The 19478-nt window shown below is 59.7% G+C and overlaps 1 protein-coding gene across 3 annotated transcripts in view; it reads left to right on the top strand.

Moving 5' to 3' along the window:
• The window catches only part of ADAM33 (ADAM metallopeptidase domain 33), a 74059-nt gene that overhangs the window by 7370 nt on the left and 47211 nt on the right, over positions 1-19478 (top strand). For all 3 annotated transcript variants that reach the window (XM_045018188.1, XM_045018189.1, XM_045018187.1), the window contains exon 3: positions 14716-14792. In XM_045018188.1, coding sequence (XP_044874123.1) covers positions 14716-14792 — 77 coding nt within the window. The remainder of the gene's footprint in view (positions 1-14715; positions 14793-19478) is intronic.

The following is a 19478-nucleotide window of genomic DNA, read 5'->3' as shown; positions in this document are numbered from 1 at the left end:
GGAGGGGGTGGGGCTAGTGCAGGGTGCCCACCGCCCAGCGGGGAGGCTGGATCTGAGCAGGGGCTGGCTAACATCCAGGCTGCTAATGAGATTTGTGGCTCAGAGAGGTGAGGAATCGAATCTCGTGCTGCCAGCCTCCAGCCGGTCGCCCCCGAGGCACAAAGGCATCTTCTCCTCCCCACCCGTGGGTACGTCTGTGCACATCTGGCTAGGTACCTTCCTCCAAAGCATCAGAGGTTAGCACCTTCCAGGCATGGGGGTAGGTGGGCCCAGGCAAGGATTCAGGACCCCAAATCCTGTGCAAATAACATTCTGCTTTTCCCTAACACCCACCCCACGAGGGTCTCTGAGTGCCGTGGGGACATGAGTGAACGCAGCTTTACAAACCTGCCGTGAGCTGGGAAAACAGTATCCCTGTTTTAGAGATAAGGAAACTGAGGCATGAAGTGGGGAGAAGTGACTTGGCCAAGGTCATGGGGCAAATCAGTGGCAGAGCTGGCACTAGGCGATCGGGTACCGTCTTGATGAGTGCTTTACAAGTTCCGAGTTAGGTTCGTTCTAGGCCGGATAGCCTGGTTCCCAATGTTTTGCCTTCCTGCCTCAGTGGTGACTCGGATCCGCTCTCCATAGAGATCTGGAGACGTATCATGGAACAATCCCCTTCGTCTCCTCGGCAGACTTGATCAGGAAGCATAACAAGATCCAATGGCTGGAAGTTGAAGACAGCCAAATTTAAACTTTGATTAGACGTTGGAACAGCATCCCCGATAGGTGGGTGGGTGACTCACTGTGGCTTGGAGTCATTAAGCCAAGATTCACTATTTTTCTAAAAGATCTGCTTTAAGCCAGCTCCTGGGGGCAGCTCCACAGCCCGTATGTGCAGGGGGAGAGGGTGTCCGGCTGGATGGTCAGGGTGGTCCATTCTGACCTGGGAGTCTGGCAATCTATGAATCCCCCTGTTCATCCCCTTCCTTCCTGGGCCCTGGGGAGAACAGGTCACCTGCCTGCCTTCAACCTGCTCATCTTGACAATGGCAATTCTGCATTAACACTGTGCCGATAATCCAATCTCCATCTTCAGCTGGTCACCTGAAGGGGTCAGGAAGGAATCGTTTTTTCTCCACGATGCACAAATGGTCTGATGCATGGTCTCCCCCGGCCACCCCACCCCCTGCCTCAGGGTCTTCTGAAGCATCAGAGATTAGCCCGGCTGGAGACAGGGCACCAGAACGGGTGGGGCCCACTGCTCTGAGGTGGGACAGAGAATCCATTTATTAGATGCCAGCTGCTGTGTCTTGCTCAGGTGCTCAGGGTGACTCTGGTGGCCAGATGTGGGGCTGGGAAGGGATTTCTCCCCTGGGACCTTGGGGTGGATCATCTGGGCACCGCTCACATCATCAGTTCCCTGCCGTTGCACAGGTGGCACCTCAGTCTCCCCTGGTCTCTCTCGGTGGCTCGCAGCGCTAATCTCCTAGGACTGAAATGTTTTGGGCTAACTAGCGTCGCTGGCTCAAGGCAGGGGGGTCTGGGTGACGTTTAACGGCCTGGCACGCCCAGGAGGTCAGACAAGAGGAGCCAGCATCCCCTTGGACCAGCTTGTGGTGATTCCCCCATCGCTGAGGATTGGCAGATCTAGGCAGGAAGATCCGCTGTCGTCCAGCCAGAGCGAGGGGCCTCGGGGAGTTAATTCAGGGGAGGGCTATGACCTGTGCTGTACAGGGAGGTGAGGCCGGATGATCACAGCGCTTCCCCTCTGGCCTGAAGCTCCATCCCAGGAGCACAGTGACAGGATCTGCCCAAGGCCCGGAGGGTTTGCTCCGTTCCCCGTGTAGCAGCTTGCAGGATCCTGGGGGCTGGGGAGAGCAGAGGCAGGGAGAAGCACTAACCCCGCCTTAGAGCAGGTGCGTGGGTGGCCTCGCGTTCGCTGTGGTCTCGCTGGGTGGGGGTTGCTCCCCGCAGACAGCAGGGCGGACGTCTCTTGTATCCTGTTTCCTTTCTCTCCCCCTCGCTCTGCGTGCATCACCGAGCCGGCTAACCTGCTGCCTGCTCTTGCCAGCTGCCGCCCTTCTGCTGTGGGGGTGACACGAGGAGAGAGGTCGTAGGTTGCTGTGATTGGCCGTCCCGGTGGCTCTGATCAGATACTTCTGTGTCAGCCACCACCCTCCCCCTAGACCACGCGGGCTCTGTGCTCCCACCGTGGCTCGGGGGGGAGCGTGGCAGGCTGGGGCAGCAAGAGCCCTGGCGGGAGGAGCGTGGGGCAGCTGGATTGCCTGGGCCATGTGAGAGCCCTGTGTCTCAGGGCAGGGGTGGGCCGCATGTGCGTGGCCAAACAGCTGAGGGGGGAGCTAAGAGGCAGCATGGCCCCACGGGTGAGGCACTGGGCTGGGACTCCAGAGACCTTGGTTCAGTTCCCTGCTTAGCTACTGCTGTCCTGTGGGCCTTGGGCAAGTCCTTTCCTCTCTCTCTGCCTCAGTTTCCCTCCCACCCGTTGACTGTGCAGACAGTAAGCTCTGTGGGACAGGGACCCTCTTGCTGTGTGTCCGCACAGCACCCCACGTAATGGGGCCCCGGTCTCAGGGGGGTCCTCTGTGCGCCCCACCTGACGACAATGTTATCCCAGGCTGTGTGGCTTCGCAGGAACCAGCCTGGACCTCCTCTTGCTGACAGTGTAAAGCAAGAGCAGCCTGTGTGACCGTCCTGGCCTACGCCCTAGTACCAACCGCGTAGGCAGAGCTGGGGGCTTGGTCGGTGTGTGTGATTGTCTCCGAGGAAAGCAGACCCGGCCTCGTTCTGAAGCATCACACAGTCGTTGGGCCGACGAAGGCAGAACTGGCTGGGATCCTGCCCGTGATGCTAGCTGCTCTGCCTCAGTTTCCCCATCTATACAATATGGCGAGAGAATCCCTTCCTGAAGTGCGGGTGGGGAGGATTAGTTAGTGCTTTGACTAGGAAAGCCCTCGAGAAGGGCTAAAGGTTATGAAGACCTGTGGCCTGAGCAGGATTTTAGAGCCAAGTCCTAGTTCGTTTGAACTTTGGGGGCCAAACACCCAGAGGAGAAATCTAAGGTGGTGAAATTTCTCCTGGGTTGGAGGGAGGGTATAAATCGCATCGTTTTAGACTGTTGGCTCCCCTTTGACTGACGCCCTCTTACCTGTTCTGTGCACTCCAGCAGCAACCAGAAGCCCCGATCAGAATCAGGCCCCATGGTGTGGGGTGCCAGGCAGCCCCGTAGTAAGAAACGGTCCTGCCTTAAAGGATTCATTGTTGGTTCTGAGTCATTTTAAAAGGTGCTGGGCTGTTGTCCCCCAAACGCAACAGCAGGGTCGGCCCCGCTCTGCCCCAGCAGCCCTGCTCTCTGCCGGCCCCTCGGGCCCGAGTGCTCCACCAGCCAAGACCACTGTCGACGCAAGGAGACGAGCTCCAGAAACCTTGTGTAAGGGAGGACGTCCGTTGCATGTCAGCGCATCTGAGGCTGGCGGATTTTACCGGCCGCCTCTTCCAGATCCTCCCTGGGCAGGTTCCCTCGGCACAGGTTGCCAAATCCAGGCTCCCCTGTGCCCGGCGCTGCTTGGAAGGCCGGTGCCCAGCGGGTGGGACATGCCGCCATTGTGACTGGGAAGGGGGGCAGGGCCTGGACTAGGAACAGGGCAATGCACAATCAGGCGCCGGCGCGTTGTCCTGCTTCAGTCTGGGATATAGGTACTTACTGCGGGGAGGGCGTGTATCTGAGCACCCCCCCCCCCCAAACCTTAATGTATTTACCCTCCCCACGCCCTTGTGAGGTAGGGCAGTACCATTGTCCCCATGGAACGGGGAGCCTAACACCCCGATCATCCAAGGTGTTTAGGCTCCTAACTTGCACTGAAATCCAGGAAATACCTCCATGACTTGGAGGAGCTGGGCCTGAATGACTTCCTGACCGTGGGCCCGCGGTCGAGCAGGGAATTGTGTGAGTCTCCCAGACTAGTGCCCCAATCTCTGGGCTGTCCTTTCTGGGGGTTGTGGGGTGGTGGTGGATGCATGTCACCGGGAGCCATACAACGATCTCGCTCATCCGCGTGACGTTCCAGCTGAGAATTCCAGCTTGCAGCCAGCAGGATTGTCTCTGCGGCACTTGCCTTGATAGCTCTGCGTTCCAGGCTGCCGACAGGAACTAGACCCACCCGTCTTGCCATGCGTTATCACTTCCACGTGCCCTCCATGCGGGCAGAAGGGGGTTGATTTCTCCATAGCTCCCACGGCACCCAGCAGCCACGGAGCTCGCTGGCGCTTTGGCGCTGCCTGAGCTGGTGCCTCTGGGCGGGGCCGCCAGTTGCTCTTAGGTTTGGTGTTGTGAGCTGTGCAGCGACGGTGCAGGCGGCCTGGGCGAGGCCACAGACTGCGGAGAACCAAAGATCGTTTCCCCTCAAAGGAAAACAAAAGGCTTTGGCCTTGGCTCCTCCAGCAACAGCTCTGCGGTTTTTCTGATCAGCAGACTGAAAAAAGAAAAATACTCTCGAATTCCACCCGCCGGGGCTCGGTCTCAGCCACCGCGGCTCCTGCCCCAGCTGCTGTGAACTTCGCCGCCGCTGACGGATTTGGGGCGAGCTGTTGGAGCTGGAGTCTTGCGCAGAGTGTCCCCAGACAGGACCCCCTGCAGGCGCCATCGGCAGGGAAGATTCCCCCGTTTGCTTCTAGCCTTTGCAGTGATGGAAACGCCAGCGTCTCCTTAAGCCCCTCGGGCTGCATGGCTGGGAATTGTCTTGCAGCAGATGACAGCTGGCGGGAGGGGCTCACTGCTGCAAGGTATGCTGGAGGCGAATGGCTTTGCTGTGATGCAGAGGAGCATCCACCTGCCGCTAGCTGAGATACGGGCTGTCAATCCTCATGCTCCAGCGCACGCGCCCAGTTCAGCGAGGAATTCCCAGGGTGGCGCAGTTAAGCCCATTATGGGTGGGAGCCTTAGCGCTCCCTCGGTTTCTGAGCTTTGACCCCTATCGGAGAAGCCCCAGGACTAGAAACCTGGCAGGGGAGACTGGGTCTGTCTGCTGCTGGGGCAGGGTCTGTGGCCGGTTACACTCTGGCACCGTGAAGGGGGTAGAAGTGAGACCCCAGACACAGCCGCCCCCCTGGCTCTGCATCAGCCAGGCCCCCAGTGTCGGGTGTGCCAAGAGTGGGGGTGGCTAGCTGGTGTGCAGGGCACTTGGGCTATTTCCACTCCCCCTGGAGGCAGAGAGCATAAATTACCTGGGCAGGGGCACATGGGGCTTAAAGCCACCTTTGCTCCCCCGCCCCCGGTCTGTGCCAGGTGCAGGAGCTGTGAATCGGGCGAGGACTCTGAGCCGCCGCTGTTGCGGGCGGCAGCTTCCTGTGTCTGACTCAGCCCGCCCAGGTCGGGGATGGTGCCCTCGGCTGGTTGCTTAAAGGCAGGTGCCGCCTCTATTTCCTGTGGATAAGCCGGTGCGCTGGGTTGTGGGGCTCTGGGGCTGCCGGCAGAGCCCGCCACTCCCTCCTCTCTGCTGGGCGATGCTGGCTGCCCAGGAGCCCTCGCCAGCCGGCCCTACGGCTCCTGCAACACATGGACGGACCCCGCTGCCGCCTCCACTCCTCAGTCCCGTCCTGCCATTTCCACGGGCATCTTGTGATAGCCATCTCCCGGGTGAACTAAAAATCCTGGGGGGAGTTGACATCTGCTGGGCTTGAATCTGTCGTCTCCCGCAGGGGCCTGCAAGTCCATCTGGCTGGCAGGGGGGGGCCTGCCTGGGTCCCTGAGCCCCAGCTGGCAGGGGGGGGCCTGCCTGGGTCCCTGAGCCCCAGCTGGCAGGGGGGCCTGGCTGGGTCCCTCTCCTCACTTGGCACTGAAGTACAGGGGCAGCTGGGTTTAAAGGGGCCACCTCAGTCTTGCAGGGCTCCCTGCTGACCTCCCCCTGTTCTTTCCCAATCTCTCTCTCTGTTCAGCGAAGGTTTGGGGAAGCCCTTCAAAGGCCGTTGGACAGCCGGGGCTGGCTGGCTGCGGCATGCAGCGGATAAGGGCCCAATCCTGCTCCACTGCGGGCAACGGGAGCTCTTCTGTCGGCTTCGCAGGAGCAGACTCCAGCCCCACGGGACTAGATGGACTGAGCAGGCAGAGAGCGGGTCCCTGCGTGCCGCCAGAGGAGACTGTAATCTTCCTTTGCGAGTGCCCCTCGGCCCTTCTCATCCCAATCCCTCCAAGCTCACCAGTCCCAAGGCCCAGAAGGGGAAACTGAGGCCCAGAGAGAGGAATTCCCTTTCTCATGCTCACACGGGGAGTTTGGCATCACCAGCATACTAGCTCCAGGCCTTAACCACCTTCTCTGCCAAGGGGTGTGTGTGTGTGTGTGTGTGTGTGTGTGTGTTGGGGGCGGGGGAGAGAGAGGGGATGGGGGGGGGGAGAGGCAGCTTTGTGAGCATGGCCCTTTAAGCATTCAGTTTGACATGAGCATCCTGCCAACAATGTGCTTATGCAAACACACCATGTAATTGCTGGGGAATTTGAAGGATCCAAACTCCACTCAGGGTGCTGGGAAGGGGAAAGCAAAGGGGGATTTGAGGGGGAGGGAGGTAGGAAGAAGGGGGGGGGAGAACTGGGACCTAGCTGGGGGATAAAAGGGAATTGGACGGGAAAACGCACAGACCATACTTGGCCAAGGCAGCGCTGTCCGTATAAGATCACGTTCTAAAAATACAGCCCATTCCCAGCATCGCCAAGGGAGAGGGACCCTCTGCTTCCCTGCCCCCTCCCCATGAAATCGCCGCAGCGCTGCGCCCGGCTGGCGGGGGGAGCTGAGCGGCCGTGTTTTGGGAATGACTAAGGGACTCCCAGGGAAATGGTGGATTTTTTTTCCTGTCTGCCCTGGTCTCCTTTTTTGGAGCTGGGAAGATCTTCTGGTGGCGGGAGCGGGATTGGTGCGACGTCCCGCCTGGCAGTTGCAAGGCCCCCTCACGTGTCCCCTGCCCCGTGCTGCCACCATAGGTGCGTATAGAGGCCAAGCCCCTCCGTCTTTCATGTGTTTCTCCTGCCGGCTCCCCTGCAAGGCAGGGCAGTGCTGGGATCCCCACTGTGCGGATGGGAGCTGAGGCGGGGAGAAGCCGGGGGGGGGCGCCATTTTCACAAGTGCTTAGCATGGCGGCCCAGATCCTCAATGGCTCCTGAGTTCTGTGGCGGTTTGGCACCTAAATACCTTGGACGCTTCATTTTCACAAGGAATTCAGGCACTTGGCGGGGGGGGAGGTTTTTCAGAGGTACAAATGGTGTTCGGGTGGAGTCTGGCATCCAGTCGCCGCTTGTGCCTCTGACTTTCAGTGAGACGAGGCGGGAGAGGGAATCTCTCTTATTGGACCAACTTCTGGTGATGAGAGAGGCCAGCTTTTGAGCCACACACAGGGCATCAGGCTCCTAAACCATTTAGGCCAGGGCTGCTGAGAGGGGAGGGGGGCAATTGTACCAGAAACCCAAGCTCAGCCCACCCCCACCCCCCCCGGGGCAAATGTCTGTAACTGAGGTGAAAGGGGAGAGCAAACATGATGTACCAGGGGCCCAGTCCCCGGGGTGCCTGAACCTCCACAGCTTCGTTCCTTAGTGTTTTGTCTCTGGATTTGGGCTACTCAGAGCAGATTTGTGCCTTCCATGAGGAGAGCCCTGTCCCTACCCAGCCGGCCTGGAGCCCTGCAGGCGACACCGAAAGTTGCACAATAAGGAACAAACTGCAGCCTCGCTAGGGAGGTGGAGCCTGCGGATCCCACTTCTGCCTCTTGGGTGTGTGGCCTATGGGTTTAGCATTGCTGGTCTGGCAGCCTGGAGCCCTCTGCTGGGGCAGAACCAGCTTCCTTGCCCTGGCATAGAGACCACGGCCAGGTCGCTCCGTTACCTCCCTGTAGGGGCTGCTCATAATTAGCCCCACTTGTGGGTGTGGCTTTTTCACCTCCCAGGCCACCAAAGAGCCCTCAGCTGGTGACCGTTCCTAGTCACTGCTGGCCTGGATTTGAACCCAGGGCTTTGCGGGTTCCCGAGTCAGAGTCTGAGGTCTCTGGGCTTCCCAAGGGCAAGGCTGGGGGTCTGCTTTATCCCGGGAGCTGGGGCTGTCTGTGATCGACAAGTGCTGGCTGATTAAAGAGGGGAACGGTTGTCACTGGACGTGGGTGGGCCCTTGAATTGGGGCGAAGATGTGGCAGTTCCTCTCGTCTTGCCTCCTGAGTTCCAACCAGCATGCGTGGCGACCAAAGAGATGGGAAGGTCTGGCTTGACAAAGCTCTGGCTGGGCTGATTTAGTTGGGTTTGGTCCTGCTTTGAGCAGGGGGTTGGACTAGATGACCTCCTGAGGTCCCTTCCAACCCTGAGATTCTATGATTCTAAGGCAGAGCCCTTCATTGGGAGTTGATTTCGCTCTGACGGCTGGTTCTTTCTTGTCCATGCAGAGTCCCTCCTGGCTGCGGTGCTGCCTGCGTCTTGAGTGTGAGGTGGGACACTTTATGAGTAAAGCAGGGGTGGGAACGGCCCTGTACCAATGGGGCAATTCTCGGAGGGATACGCGGTATTGAGGGAGAGCCGTGTTTGCTTGTCTGAGTCTTGCTGTCATGAGAGCCTCCCCATACCAAGTGTCTCTGCAGTCCAGCCTGGCAGCCAGCTCTGAGCAGTGGCCGTTCTATGGGGATGGAAGCTGTGTGGATCTCTGAAGCCCACATCGCCCTGCTTGGCACCCAGGGCTTCATTGCAAATGTTCTCTAGACTGCCTAGGAAGGAGCACAGTAGAAAGGGATCTGGGGGTCATAGTGGACCACAAGCTAAATATGTGTCAACAGTGTAACACTGCTGCAAAAAAGCAAACATCATTCTGGGATGTATTAGCAGGAGTGTTGTAAGCAAGACACGAGACGTAATTCTTCTGCTCTACTCTGTGCTGATTAGGCCTCAACTGGAGTATTGTGTCCAGTTCTGGGTGCTGCATTTCAGGAAAGATGTGGACAAATTGGAGAAATTCCGGAGAAGAGCAACACAAATGATTAATGATCTAGAAAACATGACCTGTGAGGGAAGATTGAAAAAATTGGGTTTGTTTAGTCTGGAGGAGAGAAGACTGAGAGGGGACATGATAACAATTTTCAAGTACATAAAAGGTTGTTACAGGGAGGAGGGAGAAATATTGTTCTCGTTAACTTCTGAGGCTAGGACAAGAAGTGATGAGTTTAAATTGCAGCAAGGGAGGTTTTGGTTGGACATTAGGAAAAACTTCCTAACTGTCAGGGTGGTTAAGCACTGGAATAAATTGCCTAGGGAGGTGGATCTCCATCACTGGAGATTTTTAAGAGCAGGTTGGACAAACACGTGTCAGGGATGTTCTAGAAACTAGATAACGCTTAGTCCTGCCGTGAGTGCAGGGGACTGGACTAGATGACCTCTCAAGGTCCCTTCCAGTCCTGTGATTCTATGATTCTCCACCCACAGGCAGTTCTCCCAAAGGAGACAAAGCCTCTCTCCTCCTCCATTGTGAGGACCCCTCACGGGCAGGGTGAGAGGCCAAGGGCCCCTGCCAGTCCCAGTAGAGTAGAGGAGTCTAGAAGTGGCTGCCTGGCAGTAGGTAGTGGGCTGTAGCCGACTTCCTCTTGCACAGGTGCTCCAGTGAGCTCTGCCACTCGGGAGCAGTCTCCGCAGAGGCCAGAGATGGCATGAGCCATGGAGACCGAGAGGGGCCAAAAGCTTTGTTACCTTTGCAAACTCCAGAAACTCCTTCCCATGAAGCAGCTGGCTGGGATCACTGGGTGCCTTTCTCAGGCCTGGCTTGTGAGGGAGGTCGCACCAGATGATCAGGATGGTCCCGTTAATCCATGTGTCTAAACAATGGCAAAACACCACGCCTCGCAATGGGCCGTGGAAGGATGTTCTGGCTCGGAGGGGCTGGCAGCCCGCCCGGGGCTCTCCCTCTGCTCTGCCGATAAGCACATGGCTCTGGAATGACAGCAGTTTCGCTGGGAAACGGGAGCCTGACTCAATGTGTCGTTTGGCTTGCAAGGGCCTTGTTTGCCGAAGGGAAATGTTAAACTGTTGGGAGGTGCAGAAAGGGGGGGCGGATTGCAGGAGAGACATAAACAGAGTCAGTAACATCAGGGAGAGACGTAAACAGAGATCGAGACCCACGCCCAGAGAGAGAGACAGAGAAACGGATCCAGCTTTCCGGGCCTTGTGCACACACCGCGCGGCTCTGGCTGATGTAAGCCCGCTGACTGGGGGCACTCGCATGGTGGCGCTCGGCTTGGTGTGAGCCGCGTTGTCTTTGGGGCCACGGCTCTGCCCGGCACCGTGCTGCATCGTGGGTGGGTGTCCCAGGGTACCTTGCACTGCCTCTGGGCTTCTTCCCTTCGGCAGTCTTGGGTGCAGATTGTAGGATGCTGCCTGGAACCCTGAGGAGAAGTGGGGCCAAGCTCCCACAATCCCCCTGGTTAGATTCACTTGGTGCCCAGATAGGGTGACCACCTGGACCTTAGCACCCCGCCGCCCCTGCTCCTCCTCTTCCCCCAAGGCCTCACCTCCAGCCAGCCTGGAAGCCAACGCCAGGCAGGGAGCCCAGGCTGCTGTGGGGAGCCCAGACCCTCCACTGGCCCTGGGTGGCATGCCATGGGGGGCAGGGCGTGGACTGGGGGCTGCTCTTAGGCACCCTGCCCCCCACCCAGGGCAGGTGGAGGGTCTGGACCTCTACCGTGGCCCAGGCTCCCTGAGCGGCTCTTACCAGGACCCGACTCTGGTTTGGGGGGGGCTCAGAGGTAAGAGGGGGAGAAGGGCGGGGCCTTGGGAAGAGGTGGGGTCAGGGGTGGGGCCAATGAGGGGGCGGGGCCTGCATCCCGCTTTTTGCCTTTTGAAAAGGTGGTCGCCCTATTCCTGCGGCCAGTTCCTGGCTCCCCTCTGGCAGCGTAGCGGAGGCCTGGAGAAATGCTGCACTCCTCTCTGTTACTCGCTGCCACCAGGGAGAGGAGCACTTTAGAGCGGAGACAGAATGGGGGAGCCCGCGACAGGTCCCCCCGGTGTCTCTGCCCCTGGCCCAGGCGGTGGGAGTTTTTGGAGTCACTTCAGCACCCGACGATGGAGTTTGCATGGGATATTTCTTTCTGATCTGTTCGGTGATCAGCTCCACCTGGCAGAGCGCTGGCCAATCATCAGACAAATGCAGGACGCAGGGACACGACGGGCGAACGCACGCGCTTCGTTCCCGCCCCGGGTCTGTGTCAGAGACTCTGCGTTTGGCTGCTTTTCCCAGCGGATGAGCTGAATCTCCCCCATTGCCTGGACACTTTCCTGCAGCACTGTGATCCCGGGGCCGCGGTGCATGGGCAGGAATTGCTGGTTCTAGCAAGATGCAGGAGCCGTATGGGCAGCTTGAAATCCCATGACTGCCCCAGTTGGAGTCCAAGGCAGTGCGTTGAAGTATTGGTCCCACGGGGTGGGGTACTGGACCCCAGTCTGTGTCACCGGGTTGCTGGGCGTGTGGCTTGTTTCAGAGAGTTTTGTTTTTAGCCGGTGGCCCCAGCCCACAGAGCATGCGGGTATGTGGGGAAGGGCTGCTCCTAGCCAGGCAGAGCTGCTGTTATGTCAAGGATTCGTACCCTAGTGCCAAGCCCCCCGTGGAGATGGGGCCGCCCTGGTGTGAAGCAGGGCTGGCTCCCATGGGATCTGTGCCAGAGCCTCTCGTGTGGACAAGGCTCTGAACTGCAGGGCCCAGCCCAGGAGCCTGTAGCGTCCTGGGGAAGCTGACTCAATGATTTCCTCCCCTTGCACCCGGTATTTTTAACAGCTGTGTGTTGCGCAGTGCCCAGGAGCTGAGATTTCTATTTATTCCCCTGCCCTGGCATGACAAACCTTGCAGTCACCCGAGTGCAGGGCTCGGATCCCAGCCTGAGGAGCCCGGGACGCTGGGCCCTGCCGGGACAGCTGGCAGGCCAGCTGGAGGGAGCCGTGAAGGTGCAGAGCAAGGGAAGGAAATGAAGAGCAAGGGGCCAGCTCTCCATTGTGCCATGCAGCCGTTTACACCAGTGCAAAGCGCCGGGGGCTGTTTCACGATCACTTTGCACTGGGGTCGGTGGCTGTGCAATGCAAAATCAAGCGCAGGACTCAAGACGCGGGAGGCCGAGCTGGTGGGGAGGAGAAGGGGGAGGAGGGAAGTGGCGGAGCTTGGAGGGATGGGCGATAAAAGCGAGAGCTATGGGTTGAGAGGAAGAGCTCTTTGTGGAGTGGGGAGGGGAGGTTGTCCTCCCTGCTCTCCAGCTGTAGCAGGGCCCAGGGAGCGGAGCTGCTGGCTCTCACGCTGGCTGCCGGGAGTCTCCTCTGGCGTGAGCTTACCACTTGGATTCCTCTCCTGCTTGTAAAAATTGCCACGGTCCCCTGGGTTCTTACCCTGTGGGCTGACAATCGCTAGCCAGCATGGGTTGGAATGGGGCCAGCGCCAAGGCATTGCTGGCTGGCTTGTAGCTGTGATGTTTTGTCCCATCCCAGGATGGGCCTCTTAGCTCCTGGGGACAGGGGATGTTTACTCAGGGCTGGAATTCAGTTTTCTGGGAGGAAGGCTGGCCTAGTGGTTAGGGAGTTGGACTGTGACTTTTAGAGACTGGGGTCGATTCCCTGTGCGACCTTGGACAGGCCCCTAGTATCTCTGCCTCAGGTCCCCATCTGCCCGGCAGGGCAATAACCCTGGACGCTTTCAGTTCAGTTCTTTGGGGCAGAGGTGGTCTCTTCCTAGCACAGCTGGGCCTGGATTGTGGTTGGTGTTACTGCAGAGCAAACACTAAGAACTATTTTTGTCCGTGGGGAAGAGATGCCCCTTTTCCGATCTGGGGCGGGGATCCCGTCTCGTCCCGCTGTGTATTCCTGGGGATGCTTCCAATTCATTCTCACACGCAGGCGTGTCTCTGCATCCACTGCTCAGATGTTCTTTGTCTCTCATTTTCCACTGGTGTGAAAATTCCATGTTCCCCCAGTGCTGCTGTCGAATTCAGGGCCCCCCAAACCCCCCAGAGCTCCCTTTGAGCCCCAGCCCTGGAGGGGTGTCTGTCTGCCTTCGGATAGTTAAGATCTCCCAGCTAAACCCAATAGGGTGGTTTTGTTCCTGGAGGGAGGAGCTGGACTGTGTTCATGCAGCGCTTAGGCATCAGCGGAAGGCCCCTCAAGACCGATAATGCCCCGGGCGGGGACAATGAATTGAACCTTCCTTTATAGCCTGAGGCTGGAGCGTGGTATCGACCCCCCCCCCCATCAGGCCGCTCGCCACTGGAAAGTTGTCCCCATGTGACCGCTGTCTGGGGGGCTCTGTGAAAGGAGGCGGCAGGTTTCCATCCCATTCCCAGGGCACCTCCTTGAGAGCTGGCAGACTCAGAGACCCCGGAGCTGGGAGTCTCCCTTCACCCAGAGAACTGGTCCCTCTGGGGTGGCTTGGGCTGCCCCTGCTCCGTGACTACGCCGAGGGCCTCACTCGCCGGGACTTTCTGGGCAGCACCTTGCACCAGCACTGGATCCACTTCACCGGCCTGTCTACCCGGTCCGTCAGCACGTGGCAAGCCTGGGCGTGAGCATCCTGCGCACCTCCTGGCCGTGCGCTAACCGCCCTGTGGACCCGGCTGCCCTGGGCTCCCTACTGCGATGTGACGGGCCCCTGTCGGGAGCCGTGAGAGGGAGGTGCAGAGCGAGGGGCAGGTGTGAGGTCAGAGGTCCAGTGAGCGAAGCAAATCCATAAGGGGGGTTTTGAGCTGGATTTGGGCTGGGGGAGCCGAGCCACGGCCTGAGAACAGGCTTCCCTGGCCTGAGGGAGCAGGCGCTGGAGAGCGACGGCGGGGAGGGGGGTTCAGGTGTCCAGGTGGGAAGCGGCGAGCACCCAAGCAGGGATTTCAGGGGCGCCAGAGCCCAGATCCTGGCAGCGTTACGGAGGTAGAGCTGCGTTAAGGACGAGTTTGGCATCTGGGATGGGGTGAGGAGCAGCGTCACCGAGATGGAGGCACAGGGAGGGTACCAGCCCTTCCCCTGCTTTCTGGAGGCCCTGGCATGCTGCCCATCCGGAAGCTGGGCTAGGGGCAGAGAGGAGCCAGCAGAGGCAACGTGTACAGGCAATCAGAGAGCGGCTGCTGCCAAACACCGGAGCGGGGCCAGCCCAGCCTGGGGGTTCAGAGGCGTGAGGGGAAGGCTTGTGAAGTCAGCCAGCCCATCCCCTGGGAACACAGGATGGCGGGGTGGGGTGGGCAGCCGTGATCCCCTGGGCTGAGACCCCATCCCTTCTCCAGTGCTCGTAACACTCCCAGCACCAGAGCCTCCTCCCCTTCCCGGGAGAGGGCAGGCCGCTGTCTAGGGACCCCGGCGACTGGCCCTGCTCCGGGAGGAACCCACGTTCGATCAGATCCCTGTCTCAGGGTACGCCCCGAGAGGCTACGGGGCCTCGTACTGGTGCCAGCGCTCGCCCTGGGGAGAGCTCTGTTAGCTCGGGCCGGCGGGGCCTGCATTTTTGCAGCGGGTGGAGCAGGGTTCTAGTCCCACCTCCCCAGGTGCGGGGCTGATCTGCTCGTTGGCTGTTGCAGGAGGGTTTGTTACACGAGGGGGGCTGGGCGTGGCCCGTTCCCTGATTTCTCCACCCTGCAGCTCTCCTGGCCTGGGGGGGAGCTGGCAGCAGGGGCAGAGCTGTGCAGCGGTTTGCCATGTCTCCCCGGCTTTCCCTTGTGACCCGATTCCTCCCTTGCTCTCCTTCCACAGGTGCCAGCGCCCGCCAGGGGGGATGTGGCCGTGACTGCTGAGGGCAGGGAGCTCATCCTGGCACTGGAAAGGAACCAGTAAGTATCCACCCTGGGACACGGGGGCTCTGCAGGGTTGGCGCTGGATGCGTGCAGCAGGTGTCCAGGGGCGTCCGGGGTGGGGGTGTCTGCGTGGACCACCTGGCCGTGCAAGGAATCGTCTCAGTGATGCTCTCGTGGATTGTCACGCCCTTGTGTCGCCGCTCAGCCACCAACGCTGTGGACTGTCTGGTCCCTGGTTCACCTGCCCATCGGCTCCCTCCCTCCTTCCCCTGCCAGCCTGGAACATGCCTCTCGCCTGGCACGCTCCCTCCCTGCAGCGCCGGTGCAAACACGTGCCAGGGGCGTCGTTGCCCTGTCCCCGGCACAGGCATTCGCACAGCGGGAGCCAGTGTGAGCCGGATTTGGTGGCATGTTACGCTCCGTTGGCGCTGGCTGTGAACGACGACACGCTGCAGGGGGTCTGGGCGTTCCTAGACACCTCCTCTCCCAAGGGCCCGCGCAGACACACGGGCGCGTGCCCGCTCTCAGGCAAGCTGCACTCGCCCGGGAGACAGTGGGTGACTTGCGTGTGTTGGGCTAGGGAGCCGCTGCCGGCTCGCCGTGGTTTCTCGGTGAATCACAACCGGAACGCAGAGGTTCCTAAGCAGCGGGTTGCTTTGGTAGTGTCGGGGTGTGTGTGAGGGCTGGCCTGTCGGTTCTTCTCAGTGTGTTTGTGGGGGCTGGGCTGTGTGCTGTCCGTTGTTGCTGCAGGGTTGTTCATCCGTCCACACTGGTTTGTTTTTACAGGATTGTTCGCAGGGATGGGGCTGAGCACCGTGGCTTGTTATTGTAGGGTCTCTCAGAAGCCATCTGCTTTGATTGATTTCCTTCCCCCTGCTGTTTTGGAATTCAAAAAAGCTGTGAAACGATTAACCCCTTGCTGGGTGCACCACGGACATTGCTGTAGTGTCTGCGGGCCCGGCTCGTCTCAGTGAAGTTCTCCTCCCAGCGGGGGAGGGCAGTGCTGGTAGCCCTAGTGCACCACTGGGGGAACTGAGGCACAGAGAGGCTAAGTGACTGACTTGCCGAGGGGGAGCAGGGACCGCTCTGTGGCAGAGCAGGGATTTGAACTGAGGTCCCCGGAGTCCCAGTCAGTGCTGTAACCACACACCACTTCTTCCTCCTGTGCAGAGCTGGCTTCCCCTGCCAGTCTATGGCCCTGAGAGCGTCCCAGTGACTCCGTTCCCTGCCCCCCTCTGACCCAGTGCTCCCCTGTGCCGGCTGAGTCACTGGTGCGGGGCGGTCCTGACGAGTTGCCCGCTGATGAAAGCTGAGCTCTTTGGACTCTGCATGGAGCTCGGCGGGGGAGAGTCGGCCAGACTGTTTGGGTTTCAGCAGCCAGAGGCTGCCAGGCTCCTGGGGCTCTCGCTGGCGGGCAGTGGTGCCGGGGGCCCCGCTGGGACAGGGATTTGTTTGCAGATGGGCTGTGCCCGGGCAGGGCGTGAAACCAGTGAACGTTCAGGCCAGAGAGACCGTTTTCAGCTTCCCTCCTGAATGCAGCAGCAAAGCCGTGAAAGATCAGTTACCTCAAGCGGTGAAAGAGGCCCGGGGAGGGGCCTGGGGTGAGAGACGGGGGGAGGAGAAGCCCAGAGAGAAGGATGTTGGGGAGCAGGGTCTGGTGAGCAGGAAGGGAGTGAGAGAAGCGGAGTGGTGAAGGGAGCAGAGAAGCAGTAAGAACTGCTGTGCTGAATTGGGCCATCTGGTTCCATCTCCCACCGCCCGACGCCCGAACCGGCCTGGCCCCTCCCCGACACCCGAACCGGCCTGGCCCCCCCCCCCGCCAGCCTGTCCCCTCCCCGGTGCCCGAACCGGCCTGGCCCCTGCCAGCTTGCCACCTCCTGGTGCACAAACCGGCCTGGCCCTGCCACCTCCCGGGGCACTGGATCTGATCCATGGGCCAAGGAGTCTTGTTATCTCTCTGCCCCATCCTGAGCCCTAACGTGGTATCCAACTGCCTGCCACACTGACCATTCATCCACCTAGCCTCCCTCTTACTGCCTACCTGGTCCATAACCCTGCATCCACCTGTGTGGGTCCAGGATCCCACCTGCAACAATGGCCAATACCTGTGGCTTCAATGGAGGGCAGACTGTTCCTGTCAAATACAATTTGTTGCTCTACATGGAGCGGGGTGGGCTGAAGGAGACATTCCTTCCTGACCTGGCAGGCCATCAGCCTGTGCCCTGAAGCATGAAGTTTGCTGATGCTCGGTGGTATCTTGGCCTGGGAAGAGAGCAAGGGACACGCTGCAGCAGCAGAAGTAGCCCATGTGGGATGAAATACAGTGAGGGAAGCTGGAATAAGACATAACATTAGGGTTGGGGCGGGGAGACCGAGCTGGGGGATGGGGAGAGGGATGTCATGAAAAATTGTGGTCCAGTGGTTCGAGACCACGGGCCTGGGCATGCAGGGGTCTGGAGTCTCATCCTGGCAGGAATCCAGCTGGCGCGGGTACAAGAGCAGTGGAAGCAGCACAGCTCAGGTTTCCGAGTGGGCAGCACAGACCTCAAGTATGTACTCGGCTCACTAACCCGCTCTGTCTTTGCTGCTGCTGCTACCTGTGCTAGCTGGAATCCAGCTCCCTCCAGCCGCATGGACATACCAGGTGATCTAAGCCACGGCCCCTGCGTCCGCCTTTCCCGAGCTGTAAACGGGGATGGGAAGCCACTTACTCCCTGCAATGGCCGCCGGTCAAAAGCTCAAGTGATGCTTTTCACTAACTAGTATTAAAGCAGTAGGGAGGATAAGACCTCGCTGGGTGCCTGGGCGCTTTCCTTTGCAGCGCTCTGGCTGCTCCTGGGGTCGTGGGGGTGGCTGCAGGGCGCGCCGAGAGGAGTGAGCGGGGGCGTTGCTTGGGGGCGTAATTAACCAAAGGAAGCTCTGACCTCATGTGCAATGCAGTCTCGGTGTGGATCTGAGCACTCCGGTTCCGTCCCAGCACCACAAACCGCTTGCCTGCTAGGCTGGGAGACAGCCTGCCCGAGGGCCGTGACGGACGCTCCGTCGCTGGGAGTGTTTAAAACTAGACCAGCCAAACACGGGACGCCAGGCTGTGAGGAATCACCCGCGTTGCTCCACAGCCTGACCGGGGCTTTTCCTTCTCTGGTTTCCACCAGGAGCTGCCCTCAGGGCTTAGCTCTTGGCCGATGTTCTCTCCTGCCTCTCTGACACCCAGAGAGGGGCGAGTCACCGCCAGCGTCCCCAGCACCGGTCTGATGCTCCCGAGGCGTCTCCCCACGGCGGAATTCCAAGGCCTGTCGCCCCTGGGTCCCTGTGGAAAAAGCCGCAGGACTTTGGTCCGAGGCCTCCCGCCCGATTGCCGTGAAGCAGGTAGAACGTTCTCCCTGAAGAGCGAGTCGGCCCCCGTTTGGGCCGTGGGAGCGAGGCGGGCGTTTCCCAGGGCGGGGTCCCGGGCCGGCTGCGGCACTGTCGTCTCCTGGGCCCTGTGCGTGTGAACGGGGTGATTTCACCTTCCCCTATTGAGTCACTAGTACCCTGCCCTGGCTCTTCTGTCCTGCAAGGGAAGTACCAACCCTGTGAGCTTCCTGCCGATAGCAACCTCCCCGAGCCAGCTGGGGAGCTGTGCATCTCGCGCTGGGATTTAATCTCTCTCTTTTCCATGTCCCACACCCACCCCTCCCTCGGCCCCCACCCCTTAGCTAACGCAAGACTTTCCATCACCCTCTGGTCCTAAACAGTGATGGACGCAGATCTGGAGGGTCCTTGCAGCTAGACACCCAGGAATCCGCGCAGCAGCTGAAGTGTATTGCACTGATGTGCAGACCTTTCCCCGGCATCTCTGAGCGTTCGCCCAGGCTGTTAGGTCTGGATATTGGACTAGAAATCTCCCAGGAAAAGACGTTTCCTCTGGGATTTCTGGCTCTCTTTGGAAATGCTGCCTCAATAGCCTTTCCTATGCAGCATCTCGTTCCTCTGCACTGGATCCCAGCCGCATCGGGCAGGCGCGGGATGCGTAATGAGCAGACCAGACTAAGGAGGTTTTGGGCACGTTCAGCAGGGCCGGCAGGGAAGGGTGGAGTTTGTGGTTTGCGGCACGGCCGAGCAGCATGGACTGGTCTCTGCGTTGCACTGTCAGCCAGCCATGAGGCCAGCTCACCAGAGTGGCAGCGTGAAGGCCCCGGGTAGCGTTTCAAGATGCCACGTGGTGGGATTTTCAGAAGTGCCTCGCTGGGCCCCCAGTGGAGTGGGACTGTTAGACCAGTGCTAGGTGCTCAGAAGCCCCCCAGCTGTTCTGGGTCCCCTCCTGGTGCGGGTGAGATCTGCCTGATGTGACGTGACTCTCCCGTCTGCTTGTTTGCACTCAGCTCCAGCGTTAATGGGGCCGGCCCGTCTGTGTCGCTGCATCTCCTCTGCTCGGAGCTGGTTTGGATTTGCGCTGGTGCTAGCAGCATCCTTTCTCCGTAGCCTGGGCCGCGCCCTCTGGCCTGAAACCCTCCTCGTGCCAGGGATCTGGAATGTTATTTCTTCTACACGCTGTGTCCGCGCGGATCAAAAAAACAGCAAGAGAAGAGACTGCAGCCCTTTCCCGCCAGCAGCCCTGCTACACATCGTATTTAGCTTGGAGCCAGACCCGGGCAGGAAGTATTTGGAGGGTAGACTTGATTTTGGAAACCAAATGAAATGAAGAAACACACGCTCTCCAAAGTAACCAAGGAGAGAGAC

The sequence above is a fragment of the Mauremys mutica genome, chromosome 5 (assembly GCF_020497125.1).
Source record: "Mauremys mutica isolate MM-2020 ecotype Southern chromosome 5, ASM2049712v1, whole genome shotgun sequence".
NCBI classification, from domain to species: domain Eukaryota; kingdom Metazoa; phylum Chordata; order Testudines; family Geoemydidae; genus Mauremys; species Mauremys mutica.
The sequence above is the reverse complement of the archived record's forward strand: the minus strand, read 5'-3'. Positions and strand labels throughout refer to the sequence as shown.